The sequence below is a fragment of the Dermacentor variabilis genome, chromosome 5 (genome assembly GCF_050947875.1).
Source record: "Dermacentor variabilis isolate Ectoservices chromosome 5, ASM5094787v1, whole genome shotgun sequence".
Classification (NCBI taxonomy): Eukaryota; Metazoa; Arthropoda; class Arachnida; order Ixodida; family Ixodidae; genus Dermacentor; species Dermacentor variabilis.
The window spans coordinates 164,672,374-164,689,978 of NC_134572.1; the positions used below are offsets into that span (position 1 = coordinate 164,672,374).

The 17,605-nt window shown below is 48.8% G+C and overlaps 1 protein-coding gene across 1 annotated transcript in view; it reads right to left on the bottom strand.

The window, feature by feature from the left end:
* Positions 1-17,202, bottom strand: part of LOC142582021 (uncharacterized) — an 81,391-nt gene extending 64,189 nt beyond the window's left edge. The window contains exon 1 of the mRNA XM_075691444.1: positions 17,145-17,202. Within this exon, the coding sequence (XP_075547559.1) occupies positions 17,145-17,201 (57 nt within the window). The 5' untranslated portion in view covers position 17,202. The remainder of the gene's footprint in view (positions 1-17,144) is intronic.
* Between the last annotated feature and the right edge of the window lie 403 nt (positions 17,203-17,605).

The window sequence follows — 17,605 nt, forward strand, 5'->3', positions numbered from 1 at the left end:
TTAGCACCCTCTGCAGCGTTACAGATCTGACCGCCGCCGTGGTCAGTTGCTTCGCGGCTGCTGGTGACTGAGGGCCGGGGTTTGATTGTTGTATTCATATAGGAGGTTGTGGCCAAGTACTGCACCAGGGTGGCCAATCCTGCTCTGGTGAGAGAGTGCGTTACCGGTTCTGGTCACCGGGATCAGGCCGCACTCCAGGCCTGTTTGTGCAATTTTCTCAACACACGGTTTTTTTTTTGTATTTCCCGGTGGAGAATTGCGCGGCACCGGGATTTGTATCACGGTCCTCTTGCACTGGAGACGGATACTCTACCGTCCCCGCAGGAGTTAAATTAAAAATTGAATTATGGTGTTTTGCGTGACAAAACCACTTTCTGATTATGCACGCCGTAGTGGAGGACTCCGAAAATTTCGACCACCTGGGGTTCTTTAACGTGCACCTAATTCTAAGTACACGGGTGTTTTCGCATTTCGCTCCCATCGAAATGCGGCCGCCGTGGCCGGGGTCCGATCCCGCGACCTCGTGCTCAGCAGTCTAACACCATGACCACTGAGCAACCACGGCGGGTCCCGCAGGAGTTGTACGCCTCATTTAACCTACAGTGGTGCCCTATTTGATCAGTCAAGGTGGACCAATCTGACCTCGGTTATACCGCATGGATGGCACTCGGCTAGAGAGAACCTGGTATTTATGACCTGCACATGTGTGGCCACACATAATTGAGGATATATAATTTTTTTTTAGGAGGGTTTCCGTACAGTGATAAAAGGAAGGAAAATACATTAAAAGAAAAAGAAAAGAAAGGAAGAAAAAAGGAACATAACATACTCTTGTATGCTCATGCTCTTGTATAAAGTCATTATTTGGGTTATGTTTGAGCACGTGCCCTTATTTTTTACGCTCTGGGAGCAGCCACTGGGTAACACACAACGCGCTTTCGACTGCAAACCAGCGGATCTGATGTTACATATATATATACCTTTAGTAGCGACTGGGCGAACTGACCGGCTTGTGCGCTGTTATGTTTTCCCTGCGTTTCCTCACGCACAATGGTATGTTCTAATGAGAAATGATGGCATGAGCGGAGATTAGGCCTTTAATGAGCGGCCTGCTGAACGACCACACATGATACAGGCATAATTATGCGTACGACCCGTCCGCGTCGTCTAGCGACAATGACGACGACCCGCCGCAGCAGTACTCCTACGCGGTGCCGAAGGAGCCTGGACCAGCAACGAAGAAGTTGGTCGGTAATCTAAACACAGAGGAACAAAGGCGCGTTATGAATCATGCAGAGCCGCTGATCTGGATTTTTAATTGCTATTATATTTGTAATAAATATGTTTTATCTCATAACATAATAGCCAGTGTCTTTTACTGTGATTTCAGCGACAATTTTACCAGTTCAGCTACATTCTGTGAAAGGTGAAGATAAACTGACGCACCCTCAAATCATTGTTGCAAGAACGGTGCAGAATATCACGTCCGCAACTTTAGATACCTTTTACACGTGCCTTCAAAAAGAAACTAGGAAACGGCTTTCATTTTTAATGGGCAAACAGCGCGTATGAGGCCTTCATTTCTGTGTTCAAATCCGCTTATTTTGAGTATTGTCCGGGAAAAAAATTCACGAACCAGCAACAATAGTCGGGAGCCATAGTTTCGCAGTGAATCCTTACGAATTATAAAAAAAAAGAAGCAGGAGTGTTCAGTAAGCTTACTTCATCCTCAGACGATCTTAAATTTCACAATAAACATACATACATACATACATACATACATACATACATACATACATACATACATACATACATACATACATATACACATGCATACACGAAGCTAGACGAACAAGCTACAGAATTTTCTATAAATTGAACACTTATAAATAAATTATCAATTGAAAATTTAAAACACTGCTTGCTGCACGACCAATCTAGTAAAAATTATCGTAAGGGCAGTCTACAGATGCGCAATATAGTCAGCTGATTGCTTTATCATACACCATTCTCCCCGGTAATGACGTATAATATTTGTTGAAGGCCATCGTATATATAAATTTGAACTAGCACAATAACTCAACAAACAAAAAACGGTATGAGATCTCCTCATTTGTCTCACGTAGGATTTCCCACATTTCAGCGATATCTTCCGCATAACGCCCTTCGAAGATTTCACGTACGGTCTACTGTGCTTTCCCTGGCATCCTGACTCTTTATCAATGCTGCTTATGCACGGACACAGTCCAGCCAACTTGCGTGGCACCGAGAAAACAGCTGGCACACCAAACATTCTAGCGGCTTTCTTCAAGATGCGGGAAAGTTTGTGGACGTATGACACCACTGCGTGTTTGTATCCTATTTGGTCAGGGCTACGCATATGATTTTTCCCTTCATCTACTGGAGCAATGATGACTGTGTAACAACTATAACGTGACGACGATGGCATGACGAAAATAGGCCGTCGAAATAATAATTTCAACGGTGGACCGACCGCGATGACATCACGATGACAGTATTACGACGAATTCATAAAGACAACTGTATGACGATGATATGACGACGGTATGAAGACAGTGAGACGTCGACGAGTGCATTAGGGCAATGACGTAAGGAAGACTGTATTGCGAAGCCTGTATGATGAAGATGGGCGATGAATCTGGATGATGGCGATTTCACTACCCCTATGGCATGACGACGACAGTACGACAACGAATCCATAATAGCGACCCTCTGACATCGACGCAGTGACGACGATGACATTACAAAGGCTGCATAATCGCAAATTTAATGAAAACAGATTGATTACGATAGCACGACGAAAAAGGGCTGAAGTCGATCGAACGACGAAGGCGGTATGACGACGACGGCATGAAAATGACAGTGGCGGGCCGACAACGGCTTGACGAGAGTTGAATGTCAAATTTATGTGACAATAGAGCGACTACGAAGTCATCGCAATAACGGTATGACTACGAGCGCATAACAGCGACTGTATGACGATGACACAATGAACACGATTGCACGTCCACGGTAGGAGGAAAATGGCATGACAACGAGCTATCACGAAAATGACGTAACGAATACTGTTTCGCGAAGGTTTCACGAAGAAGATGGCGTCACGAAGATGATATGACGAATCGCTGATGAGGATGCTGAAGCGGCAACGATGAAACGGCGGTCTGGCAGCGAATGCATGACACGACTGTATGACGACGACAGTGAGACGATGACGGCATGACGAGTCAGATGGCGAAAGAGGAATGACGACGATGCAACGACCGTGACGGGATCACACCGCGAGCTAGAACATGTGCCCCAAGGTATTAGACAATTTGGGCCCTGAGTAGGCGTGACATCGACGGCATGACGACAGTCAAATCTAGACAATGGAATGAAGACGATGAAACTACAGCATGAGCACAACGACCATGACCCCATACCAATAGTGGCCTAAGCTGGTAGACAACTAGTACCACTCGGTAGGCGTGAGTGGCCCGGATAGGTAGAACAATAGGTAGCTTCAAAACGACTGAAGTCAGCAAAGAATGTTCATCTCAATAATATTTCTAGAGGCCTTGAAAAACAACGAAATCTGTATTGATGTACTTCTACATTATTCAAAACATTTGTCGACATAAACCGCATAACACTGCTGGAATGTTTCGAATTACATGGCACTTGCGGAATCGCTCTGCTTCTCCAGAAAACTAACCTGAAATTTCGTTGAATTTCGTTGCTAGTCTGCAGATATACGAAAGCAGGTTTCTAGCAGTGAAGATGTCACCTCAGCGGTCGCTCAAAGAACTCTAGAGCCCTTGTTGTTTACTTCGCATGTTAATTATATAACAAATATCAGTTGCAAACAGAAGAGTATTTTGTATGTCCATGGCAAAAGCCTCTCATTACCTTTTCCATCATCTTAGTTTCATGCTCACTGTCTCAATCGCACCGAGCTGTTTGTTAAGTTAAAAAAAAGATGCTGCGCTCTGCGATGTGTGTCAGGGCTCATTTTTATACTCGAACCCATGATAAAGTTCCAAAATTGCAGTACTAAAATCGTTATGGCTTTTTTAGCCAAGTGCGTTGGCATACAAGCAAAGTTGAGCGCATACCGTCTTATATCAGTAAAATTAACGAGCTATCAGACAGCGTTCTTATCTCAGATCAACTATCGTCTCTTGGTCTCGGGAAATAGTAAACTGTCTAACATTAGTAATGTAGACGTACTACAAAATAGCCGTACGTTATATCACTAGTGTATATTATAATGTACAAAGTGAGAAGCCCTCGTGCAATTTAACATAGCAGTGCCTAAACGCTGCGAATACTGTCGTGAAATTTTCTGTAACTACTATGGTGTTCTGCCGTGAAATGTTTCCTTTTGTATTGCACTGAGAAGTCAAGTTGTATTGGAATTTTAATAAACTAGCTTGTATCAGTGGCACTTTTTCTAGATATGAAAGAAGCATAGGTCAACATCGCCCATGAGGCCATACTGAACTCACTTGAGGTTATTGGAGTTGGTGGCCGGATGTATCAATGAATTCGGGACTATTTGACTGAGAGGTGCTTTTTCTTACAGACAGAAGACGGCCCAACTTCAGACCATTACATCTGCCGTAGTGTGCCGCAGGATGGAGTGTTGAGCCCTACTATGTTCAACCTCGTCCTGGTAGAACTAGCGGAGTACTTACCGCCGACAGTTCATATCTCAATATACGCCTACATTTGCATCTGGGCCTCTGCGGTGACTCGCCCTCTGGTACGAACCAGGCTTCAGCGGGCGGCAACGATGACGGCGTCTTATGCCCGAGAACAAGGCCTCAGTGTGTCTACTGAAAAGTGCGCATTGGTTGGTTTCCCGCACAAATAAATGTCATTGTATCCTGTTTTAATCAATGGTCAAGCTGTATACTATGTTAAGACGCATCGCTTTCTGGGCGTCCTCATTGACCGCAGCCTCTCGGGGAGCCCTCACTGCGTCTATCTGAAGAAGTTAGTTGCCATTGCTCAGGTCTTCAAATTTCTCTGCGGGAAAAACTGGGGTACACCAGTCTATTCTATGATGCAGCTGTATAGGGTATTGTTTCTCGGTCTCCTACGTTACAGTCTACGAGTCTTGTGAAATGCATGCAAGACGAACTTTCGCGCTTTGGAGAGCGTGCAAGGTCAAGCCCTACGCATGTGTTTAGAGTCGCCTCGGTGCACCTCAACAGCAGCAACAATTGCCATGGCGGGAGACCATATAATCCAGACACATGTAGCTGTCGACTCTCTCAGAGCGCATATTCGCCTTCTGTGAAGGATCCCCGACCAACATTTGGCCTCCCTACCAGCCGAGAGACATTAAGCGACTTTTCACGAATGATTAGCGCTCATCAAGAGTGCATACCGATATCTTTTACACCGGCGGCGAAGCCTTCATCTCCCCTGTGGTGCCTGCGACAGCATCAAATGAATTTTGCTATTCCTGGAATTAAAAAAAAGTCCGATCATCATCGCCGTCTCTGAAGCAACTTACGATTCTATTACCGCACCAGACGCATCATGACCACATTCATGTATATACCGATGGTTCGACCTTACCTTAGAAGTGGGTCGACCGACCTTAGAAGTGGGTCGTATTTTGTGATTCTAAGACAGTTCTTCACAGTATGAAGTCTGCATTACATCACAGAACTTACGAGCAGATGATATCTGACATCAGGGAAGTGCAACACCATGCTCTGAAAAGAGGGCACTACATTATATTTCAACGGATTCCTGTTCACTGTGGCATCGCCGGCAACAACCTAGCCGACAAGGCTGCTCGGTCTGCCCTCGAAGATACGCAGACGCGTCCAACAACTTTGGCGCGGTCGGACGCTGCCAAAAAACTTCGCCTACTTGCACGCAAGAAGTCCCAAGATCTCTGAAGTTCAAGTGCCTTCAATTGCCATTTACATAAATTGGACCCCACGCTACGGCTAGGACTGCCATCTCGCCCTTCCCGCGGCGAAAGAACCTTGTTGTGCCGCTTGTGGCTGGGAGTGACGTTCACGAACGCGAACTCCTATCGTTTGGGAATGGCCGAGAGCCCGATGTGCAACTCCTGTGGGTGCGAGGAAACTATCGATCACCTATTGTGTACCTGCCCTCCCTTCGATGTCTAACGCCTCTCTCTGCGGGCAACTTTACACCGACTGGACTCGAGCCCGTTCACCAAGTCAAAGATACTCGGACCATGGCCACACCCGTCAATGGTCCGAAAAGCGATTCGTGCACTAGTGCAATACTTGAAGTGCACCGGCTTAAGAGACAGTTTATAGTGTCTCTGTGTATAGTGTCCCTCCCACACGCACTCAGTGCTTACTCTCTCCCTGTTTTCCTCTTACATTTTCCCTTTCCGCCACCTCCACTGTAGGGTAGCAAACCGTATGCTCTTCTGGTTGACCTACCTGTCTTTCCTTGTTTTCTCTCTCTGTTTATGGCTGGGTTTCCATGTATTTTTGTTCTGCGTCAACAAAAACTATCATCAAAGAATGATTCATACCCCACTACAATTTGCAGTTGCAAAAGACGCAATTTCTCATCTTTGTAGATGAATATTTCTTGGAAGATGCATGTAGACCATATAACCAACAACACTAATCGCACGCTGGGCTACATACGCCACAGTTTTTATCTTTCTTTAGTTCCGCAAAACTATTTCTTTGTAAATGGTTAGTTCGTGCTAAACTTCAATATGCTGCATCTGTCTGGGACTCTAGTGAAAAGACGCTCATCTGTTAGCTTGAACCTGCCCAGAACCGAGCGGCTCGCTGTATTCTTCCTAATTATCACCGTAATTTCAGCATCAGTACTATGAAAGCAAGCATATCGTTACCATTGCTATCACAACGTAGGAAAATATTCCGCTTTTACTAGTTGCATAAGATATATTATGACAGCCCCATTCTTGAGAATAAATCGAGAAACATCCGTTACATTTCAGCTCGCGTCGACCACCGTCATAAGGTTGGTGTTCCTTCATGCCTCATTAACCATTTCTTCAATTCAGTCATCCTCAGTACGTCAGCAAGTTTGAATCCCCTTTCTCGATCTGTCGTAAAAACAACTGATAATTCTAAGTTGAAAGCTGCTTTAACTAACCTGCTGTTGCGGTAAACATAAGAAATTGTAGCATTCACATCCTTTTTATTCTTGCTTAGCCCATATTTTCCCCTTTTTTGATGCCGCCAAAGTTTGTTTTGTAGGCATCTATTACTGTAGAGAGCATCAGTTCTTTTGTTTTCTGTCTGTTGATAAGGTAGCTTTATGCTTTGTACGCTCAGCGGTGTTTCTTTCACCTTGTACTGTGCTCTATATATTGGTAATTTCTTTTAATGTATTGAGGTAACGCTTTCATTTGATTTCTAGTTTTATACAGATTTACTGCTCTTTCTTTCTTCACTTTATCAAATGTGCCCACTCCCCTCTGTAATGCCCTCTGGCCATGAGGCTATTGCAATAAATAAATAAACAAATTCCTCTCGCAACGCAGTCTATATATATATATTTTGACACGTGTACTTATCGTTATCGGGCGACCACGTTTCGCCGCCTGAAATGTAAGCGCACAGCGCGGGACGCGCCTGCATGTATCCGAAGTTTCTAGAGAGTTATCGATGCTTCTACTCGGCTGTCTGTTGTCGCCGAACCTTGTGTTCTCTGATTTCATCGCGTATATATATATACATATATATATATATATATATATATATATATATATATATATATATATATATATATATATATATATATATATATATATATATATATATATATATAGCATAAGAAGCCAACAAACACCTACACCAAGACAACATAGGGAAAATTACTTGTGCTTAATAAATGAAATAAATAAACGATAAAGTAATGGAACTGAAAGTAGATGAAAAAACAACTTGCCGCAGGTGAGGAATGATCCCGCAACCTTCGCATTTCGCATGCGATGGTCTACCAATTGAGCTACCGCGGTGCCGTTTCCCCTTCCACTGTGGGATCATTCCCAACCTGCGGCAGGTTGTTTTTTCACCCACTTTGATTTCCGTTAATGTATGGTTTCTTTATTTTATTTATTAAGCACAAGTAATTTCCCCTATGTTGTCCTAGGTGCACTATTCGACGCACTTTCTTCTAAGGAACACGCCGATGTCCGATTTTTCTTCCGGTCAGTGAACTCTTTTCAATTTCCGAGACTTTTTAGTTCAGACCACGCTGCGGCTCAGCTAGCCCTACCCGACTAGGCCTATCGCCGGGGCCAGGAGCGAGCAGGCCCAGGCCTCGCTCGTACGTGTGCGCGGCAGGATGGCCGCTATGGAGACCGTCGTCGAGGGAGAGGACATGTCCCAAGAAGAAGCGAATCGCCCAGGCTGGACGACGGCTATGGGCAGAAACAAGAAGGCCAAACCGGGACCGACCGTTCCGGACCGAGGCAACGAGGGACGAGCAGAGACGAAGGGCGCCCGCCGCACGGCTGGCCCGCAGAGCGCGATCAAGCGCCTCGTCGCCGCATCGAGGCTCCCCCGGCTACCGAGGGACCACATTCGCATCATAGTGAGGCCGAGAGACGGCCTCGACGTGAACAAAGTGAGTCAGATTCGCCTGGCGCAAGTGCTAGCAATGGCGGCCTCACTCCCGCCGAACGAGACCGAGGAAGACATCGTTTGTCCGAACGCAACCCAGAACATTCTCGTCGTGTCCACGCCGACTGAGAAGAACGCCAACGCATACGCCGGAATTCACAAGCTTCACCTAAGAGAAGGCGCATACAATGTGGCCGCATACATTGCGGCGCCGGACAACGCGTGCAAGGGGGTCATCAGAGGAGTGGACCCCAAAATCAACGAGGCCCAGCTTCAGGCCATGATCGTGAACCAAAGAAATCCCAAGGCCTTGGAAGCCAAGCGGATCAAAAACACCTCGACGGTGGTAGTGCTCTTCGACGACATGAAAGTGCCGAACTATATCATGTGTGGCGTAAGCCTAATACGCTGCACGCTATACAAGCAGCAAAACGACGTGTGCTACGGGTGTGGTGACTTGGGCCACAGAGTCGACATGTGTCCAAATCCTTACAAGAAGAGGTGCCGCGGCTGCAGAGTCAACGACCCGGCTGAAGACCACCAGTGCTCGCCCAAGTGCGCCCTCTGCGGGGGCCAACACCGGACGGCGGACAACAAGTGCAAGCAACGATACCAAATCCCTTCCGTCGTGCGGCGCAGGAGGCGCCGACGCAGAAATGCCAAGAAATCGCGGCTGCAAAGCCAGCCGCAACAGGTGGAAGGTAGATCACGCGATTCCAGCGTGGCAAGCGCCCCCAGACGGGGACGTTCGACAACGCCGACACTACGACAGCGCAGCCGATCGAGAGGCCGTTCGCTCTCCAGGCGGCGCTCCCGCTCCCAAGTGCGCATTCAAGAGGGGCCGACCTGGGTAGGACCGGGTCAGGCCAAAGGCGCAACCGAAATCACAATCAAAGGTAACGCAGGTAGCATTGCCAAAGCATACCAAGGAAGACCCTAGAATAGCTCAGCTAGCGGAAGAAAACGCGCGCCTCAAAGAGGAGATTAAGAAAATGAGGGCGGATTTCGAATCGTTTCGGAAACAAGGTTCCACTTCTCAGCTAGCCGAACAACAGCAGCAGCAGGTGGCGCAAAGTACACCTACCCCGCAAGGGGAGCAGTCGGTTCGCTCGGTCAAACGCAGGGCCCCTCCCCTGACGGAGGAGGGAAACCTGGCGGAACACGAGTCCAGCAGCATCCTATTGGGAATTAAGCAGTCGGTTAGCTCTTTGCAGCTAATGGTCCAGCAACTAGCGGAAAGCATAGTAGCGCTCGCGGCAAGCGTGACGCGCATCGAAGCACACATGGCGCCTGCAGGTGCTCAACAAATCCAAGGTATCAATCATGGCGAACAACCCAACTAGAGAGCTGGTCGTGTGGCAGTGGAATTGCGCTAGTATCAAAAAGCGCAAGGCTCCGCTGCTACAGTTCGTTGCCTCACAGGCGGACAAACCGCACGTCATAATCTTACAAGAAACTTTGGGTAGCGAGGCGACCTTGCCCGGCTACCGGATCGCCTCGTCGAAATTCGAACAGTGTAAGCGCGGAGTGGCAACGCTCGTCGCGAACAAATGCTCTTTCCAGGAACGAGATTTCAAATTAGGCAACGCGAAAGCGGAGGTAACCGCGATCGAAATCATACCGAACAGTTGGCTGAAAAACAGCGTATTCGTAGTGAACGTGTACAGCCCGCCGTCTGACCGCAGACAATCGTTCACGTCGATAATAACGAAGGCGGCCTCAATGGCCAGGGGGGCCCCGCTAATAGTGGCAGGAGATTTTAACGCGCCCCACGGAGCCTGGGGTTATGCAAGGCCAATGCCTAAGGGAGAACGGCTATTGGAGGCAGTCACTATGTGCTCGCTAGAGCTGGTGACCAACCCCCGCTATCCGACTCGACTAGGCACGTCGGTGGCGCGGGACACGACGCCCGACCTGACCTTCGTCAAGAACGTGCGAGGGGCCAAGTGGCGCAACCTGCACGAGAACCTCGGCAGCGACCACTGCATACTGGCGATGACGATCCCCGTCAAGGCAACACCACCGAGAGAATTTAAGGTCACCGACTGGGACGCCTTCCGCAAAATAAGGAAGGAAGACAAAAGCGAATATGCGGACCTAGACAGCCTTTTTAGAAGGCTCAAAGAGGACGTTTGCACCGCGACGAGGGTTGTCCAAACTGAACTAAACGTGGAAAGGATGGACGCGAGATTGGCACACCTATTAGAGGCAAAAAATTCCATCACGGCCAGGTGGAAAACGCAAAGACTAAATCGCAGACTGCGAAAGAAAGTAGCGGCACTAAACCGGGAAATCGAAGCGCACTCGATCGAGCTTTCCAAGCAACAGTGGAACGAGGTGTGCGCGTCGGTAGACGGACAAATGAGAACCGGACGCAAATGCAACCTACTTAAGAAACTGTCAGACTACAAGCAATCCAAAGGCAATTAGAGATTGGCAATTGATAGGATTTTACACAAATAAAAGGAGCAGGGCAAAACGGAGAGCGAGTTCCTAAAGGAGCTGGCGCAGACGTATCTGCCACTGGGCCCGTCAGGCGATAGCGACTATCCACAATGCGCCGGCACAGAGGTCGAAGAACTAGACGCGCCCTTCACGGAATCGGAAATTTGGGATGCCTTACAAGGCCTCAACGGACGCTCCGCGACGGGCCCTGACGGGGTCTCGAATAAACTGTTAAGAAACCTAGACGGAAAGTCGGTCGAGAAGCTCACCGAAGAAATCAACAGAGCGTGGGAAACGGGACAAGTACCAGAGGTCTGGAAAGAGGCCTCGGTCATACTAATACCGAAAGCCGGTAAACCCCTTGCGGCGGAGAACATGCGGCCAATATCGCTGACCTCGTGCGTAGGCAAGACGGCGGAACATGCCATACATAATCGAGTTTCGCGGTACATAGAGAGAGAGGGCCTCTTCCCACATAACATGGTGGGCTTCAGACCGGGCCTCTCCACACAGGACGTAATGTTACAACTCAAAAAGCACATAATCGACGGCATAACCAGAGACACCAGGGGCATACTGGCCCTGGACCTAACGAAAGCGTTCGACACGGTGAAACACAGATTTCTAATGGAAACGATCTCAGTGATGGGGCTCGGCCGGAAATTCCACTCTTACATAGGCTCCTTCCTATGGGGCGGTGCTCTCCCCGCTATTATTCAATCTAGCATTGAAAGGGCTCTCGGACAGGCTGACGAGAGTGACCAACGTCAATCACGCCCTGTACGCAGACGATATTATGGTGTGGTGCCCGGGAGGGTCCGACGCAGAAGTCGAGCGGGCTCTTCAAGAGGCGTTGGACACAACGGAAGAGTACCTGAAGGAAACGGGACTCCGTCTGTCACCCAGCAAATCAGAACTGTTTCTCTACAGGCCCTCGAAACAAGGCATTAGGAATTTGACGCCGATGGATCAAATACCAATGAAATTACACACGAGTGATGGCCAGCCGATCCCCAGAGTGGACACTATAAGAATCCTGGGGCTGCTATTTGAGGCTAAAGGCGGTAACACGCAAACGGTCATGAGACTCACGTCCAAAACGGAGAACATGCTCCGGCTGATCCTCAGGGTGACCAACCGCAGGGGAGGGCTCAGCAAGAGCAATGTCATCAGACTTTACCACGCCTTCCTCATGAGTCACGTAAATTACGTAGCCTCGGCGCTAAAATGGACCAAGAGAGACGCGGCTAAGATAGACACACTGATGCGCAAGAGCATCAAGAGGGTGCTAGGTCTTCCGATCAGTACAAGCACGGAGCGGCTCGATCGGCTAGGGGTCCACAATTCGCTAGCAGAAATAATCGAAGCACAGACCAAGGCACAGGTCGTGCGGCTGTCGACCACCAGGGCCGGCAGACGCATCCTAGAAGAAGCAGGGATAAATGCAGAGGCAGAGTGCAACACACGCAGCGTCGCGCTCAGCGCGGTGGTCAGGGGCACTTTCAAGGTAGAGCCGCTTCCGAGAAACGTCCGCCCGCAATTCAACGAGGGGCGCCGAAAGGCGAGGGCCCGAGCACTGCTGAAATCGACCGCCAGCTGTCCAGGACTGGCGGCATTTGTAGACGCGGCCCAGTACGGGCGCAACGACCGGTACGCGGCCCTCTCGATACGCTGGGATGGTACGATCATTAACGCAGCATCGGTCAAGGGGATAACGTCCGAGGTGGCCGAACAGGTGGCAATAGCCATGGCAATGAGGGACCCCGAACGTCCTTACGTATACACAGTTTCGCGATCGGCGGACAGAGCATTCGCCTCGGGCTCGATATCGCGGAAAGCGGCGGCCGTCCTCGGCAGTGAGGGAGCCGCGGGTCATCACATCCTCAAATGGTTTCCAGCCCACATGGGGGCCGACGTGCACCCCGACTTTCCCAACGCCAACGAGCTGGCACACGGACGCGCGCGAGGACTCACGCACCGCGGCGATCGTGGCGAGCGAAGTGGTGGGGAGGGAGGGGAGCACCGAGACACACTGCTCAACTTCAACGAAATAACAACGCATTATCAGCTGTCGAGGAGGACCTTCCCGCTCCTCCACGCTAAACTTACTAGACCACAGTCATCTATATTCAGAATGCTGCAAACAAGGTCGTTCCCCTCGAGAGGCAGAATGAGCCTTTATTCACCGGACGTAGAGCCGCAATGTCCGGATTGCGGCGAATCGTACTGCTCGCTATCGCACGTGCTTTGGCAATGCTCCGCGTTAAGCGGCACCGTGTTCAGCAAAGAAGAATACTGGATGGAAGCCCTACGAAGCAACGACCACCAGACCCAGCTCCGGGCCGTCCAGAGGGCTCACGAAAGGGCGGAGGCTCACGGGCTTCCCGTCCCAATAAAGTTCTTTCCTCCTGTCCTAGGTGTCAGTCTTAGTTGGCTTCTTATGATATGACTAATAAAAATCGGGACCCACGTTTCTTCTCGTTTATATATATATATATATATATATATATATATATATATATATATATATATATATATATATATATATATATATATACAGTCGTTCACGCACATGTATATAAATGTGCGCGCAGATGTAGTTACGATGGCCACCGATTAAGACTAACTGAGTGTGTACCTTTGTTCAAAACTATGGGTCACCTCTGCGTCGTGTGGTAAACAGATTCGCTGGTCATCCACCTTCACAGAGTGGAATGGCTCATGATTTTTCTTGATGCTACACTCGTTTCATGCGATGTACAGGCAAGGCCGCTGCCAACGGGAGCACGGGAACCGGCGGCAGCGCTCCGCAGAGCTGCACCACTGGCGACTCGCACCAGACAACCCGCCTTAGTGGACGACTACCCACCGGGCTTTTCTGCAATCAATCTGATTGCGGTTGCGTCGCAAGACTTTACGAGGGACCGGTCGTGGCGCGCTCCGCTGAGCATGCCACGGGCTCCCGTGTTCCCGCTAGCAGTGGCCGCAGCTGTACACATGGGAGGCTCCGGCTGCCGCACGTGAAATGATTTCCGCTTTCCGACCGAGCACGACCGAATCGCATTTATGCACACAAACAACTTGAAAACTGAATGGCCATGATTAATTTGCAGAAAGGTCCCTTCACCAATTCCATAAGTTAGCCCGGCAATGTTCTTGTGCCACGCGAAAAGCACAAAAGCCAGGCAAATCTTCATTTGGCTGTAGCGGAATTCGGAGGCCCTGTTAGGGATCTGATTCTGGGTTCGTGTTTCGAAGTCTGGCGTCACTTCAAGGGCTCGTTTGCTCACGCCGACAGACGTTCTAAAACGTGGTCGCTAGCTTGCGCTACTGGGGCGCCACACTAAGTCATCAAAGCGGACTCGCACTATCTTTTGTTTTAATCGGCGAGAACTGCTTGCTCGTAAATATTGTAAAATTGAAGTTACAAATACGCATTCGTTTACATTTGTATGGTAGGCATTAAATCGCACAGCTACATGGGGATGAAAGCACCTTACATGCTCTCAGGGCGAACTCAGGTACACCGATATTACCGCCTAAATACCGTCTATCATCCGCAGATACCGGTACCAAGGAAAACCAATGACCTCACCAGCCGACAATTTGATAGTACAAGACGCGTGGATCCCGCCTTCATGGCGAGAGAGCACGACTACACATACGCTTTCGTTCACGGAGGACCAAGTGGAAAGGACAAACACAGCTGGCAGAAATTGATATCACTGTTCCAGAGAGAGGAGGCAAACGTTTAGCGGCTCAAATATTCCACAGAAGCACCCACATCTCTCTGTATTGACGGCCCTCGGCTCTTTCAATGTCTTCTCAGTGAGATCGCTTTCCGTGACAGTAACTTGGGCTGCTTGATGAGATTGCGGTTTTTTGACAAACGAAGTCAATTGACGGCAACTTGAGAAACACATAGGCATTGGCCGACGAGCTCCACATGGACAGCGAGGTCGAGTTGGCTGAATAGAGGCCCAGGACCACGCCGCAAAGCTGACGTGGCCGCACCCCTTCCCCTTCTGAAGTTACCTGCAGCTCCGCGATCTGTGCGTCCGTCCATCTATTTGAGCACGACACACGAGAAATGTCAGCCAATTTGAGACGCAGCAGAAAAAAGTAATGACCAGTGAACAAATGCGAATACCCAGCAGACGGAAGAGAACTATGCATCTAACTGCGTCAAGGTTTTATGGAGCAGGGAACCGGGCCACCGTTCCAAAACTGGAGGAGTCGCTTATGCGAGTATGTTTTTTTTTTCATACGGTGGCCCCTCATGTCCCGTATACAACACGGCAGCTGGGAACTTGGCTATAGGGGAGAGCTAGCCCGCGTACGTTGGATCGCCCCTGACGTGTCGTCCATGCTCGCGTAATCGTCGAACACGTGCTCTTCTCATTTGTTGGTGGCGTGCCACAGAGAGTAGCAGCAAGGAACGCGCACATATTTGCATGCGGAGAGATTTACGTAATGCAAGAAACCGCATCGATGAGCCATGTTGCATGGAGCGCTAACACGGAAATCTTCACGTTTGGTGGTGCGGGTTTTGCCACCGATTTAATCATCGTGGACATTGATATTTGTCTAGGATGTCGGTGCTGATTAAACTATCGTTAATGCCCCATAAATAACGTCATCGGCCTTATGAACCGTCGTGAAACTGTCTAGGCGATTGGTAGCACAGCGGCGATGCGTCTGCGTAGAAGGCGTAAGGTAATAACCAATTACGCCGATGGAATTTGATAAATAACATCGGCATACCTACGGTAAAAAAAAACGAAGTGAGCCGGGCTGCAGATAGAGATTATGTGAGACTGCTATAAATTCGGCTGAAAAGCATCGTCGTCAAAAGTGAGTCGCTTGGCACGTTACTTCAGTTTCGTTTACCGTGGGACTGTCAATCGACATCTCTCCTTTCATGTAATCGAGCAGGTCAAGGTTGAATAGTTCAAAGCCACTTTGGCGCAACGTGGAACAGACATACCGATGAAGCTGCTTGACCTGATCAGAAGAGAACATGCAGGAATCTATTCCGCTGACAAGAAGAGGTGAAGCAGCGAAATTTTGTGTGCTTGCAAATAATGCCACACAGTCCTTTGAAACGCGCAAACTTTCCAACCCACAGGTATGCACCGCCTTTATCCTTCTCTTCGACTTCTTCCTCCATCTGAACTACGTGGAACCGCAACAACAAGACTTCGCGTAGATTCCACAAACTTGAGCTAGCTTTAAGGAACTCCTGCATATTTTTCTAACAATTCACTAGAAAGCACGAATTGTACATTTGTTTCGGCGGCACTTATGCGACCTGTAACCCACGCAACCTTCACTAGTGCAGTGGTTTCTAGGGTGACAGAAAAGAAAACAGTAATGTGTGCACGCGTGCGGTTAACATTTAACTACTTGCTCTTAAATTTAAATAAACGTAGAATAGAAGACTCGCCAGAGCACGCTCAAAGCATCCACTCATAGTTGTCTCGGAAACATCAGATGCTTTTCTGTTAGAAAGATCGATGGGAAATGCAATCAAAATAAGCTGTCAAATTTGCTTCCATAACCTCTTTCATTAGCCGTTTAGAACTTCAGAAAATTCTTGTGAACTATGATCTTGCGGACAGCAGGACTTTTTGTGGGGGAGATCTAGAAAGCCAATGCTATTCTTTCAGACGTGGCTGCGATACTTTTTTGACGCATGTATCTGTTCAGCCTACGTGAAACCAAGCACAAGATAAAGGACAGGCTCTGCGCAGTCAACACACTTCTTTTAGCGAGCTTTGTCTGAACGACAACAAATGAGAAAAGCGAGCCTAAGCTTCCCGAAAGTAATTCTTGATAGGTACGCGTAAATATTGCAGTCATAATTATTCGGCAGAAAAAAATTGCAGAGGATTGTTTATGGAAATTATTCCTGCTGTCTTGCAGCACATAGCATACGCCCTCTGTGTGCTGCGTGTCCCTTTCAAGGTCTACACTGTCTGGGCCAGTTCGCAAAAAAAAAATCAAGAAAAAGGCGCACTTTTTACTGCACAATATAAAACCAACTCGCCCCAATTGCAGCCTTGTAAGCGCAAAACTCGGCACACTCACCTGAGAAGCGTGCACTTGCAGGAGCGCGCATAGCACTGCTGTCCAAAAAAGGGCCATGTTGCAACTGCCGGCGAGCCCGGGGCGAAGACGATGCGCTTGTTGTCCGTACACCGTTTCATTACCGACACACCAGAGAAACTAGCGGCGTCACGCTGCCCGCCGTGCCCTGAATAAGCGATCCTTGATTAGTGACATCGCTGCGCGTGCACTGAGCCCGGGGGGATATGAGCTCCCATTCACGTGCTTGTCTCTTGCGGCAGAGGTAAATGCTTTCGGTCCTAAGTGAATTACCGCGGGCTGACTCCCGCTACTGGGTTCTGTTGTCGGTTTTGATTAATGCGTCGCCATGCTTTTCGATCGGCCGTTGCCGGTGCTCCGACCTTGGCCAGGCGGGTTGCATTCAAGGACGGCGTCCTGGGAACTATTGTTTCGGACTGACAAGACGCCGAGCAGATAGTAAG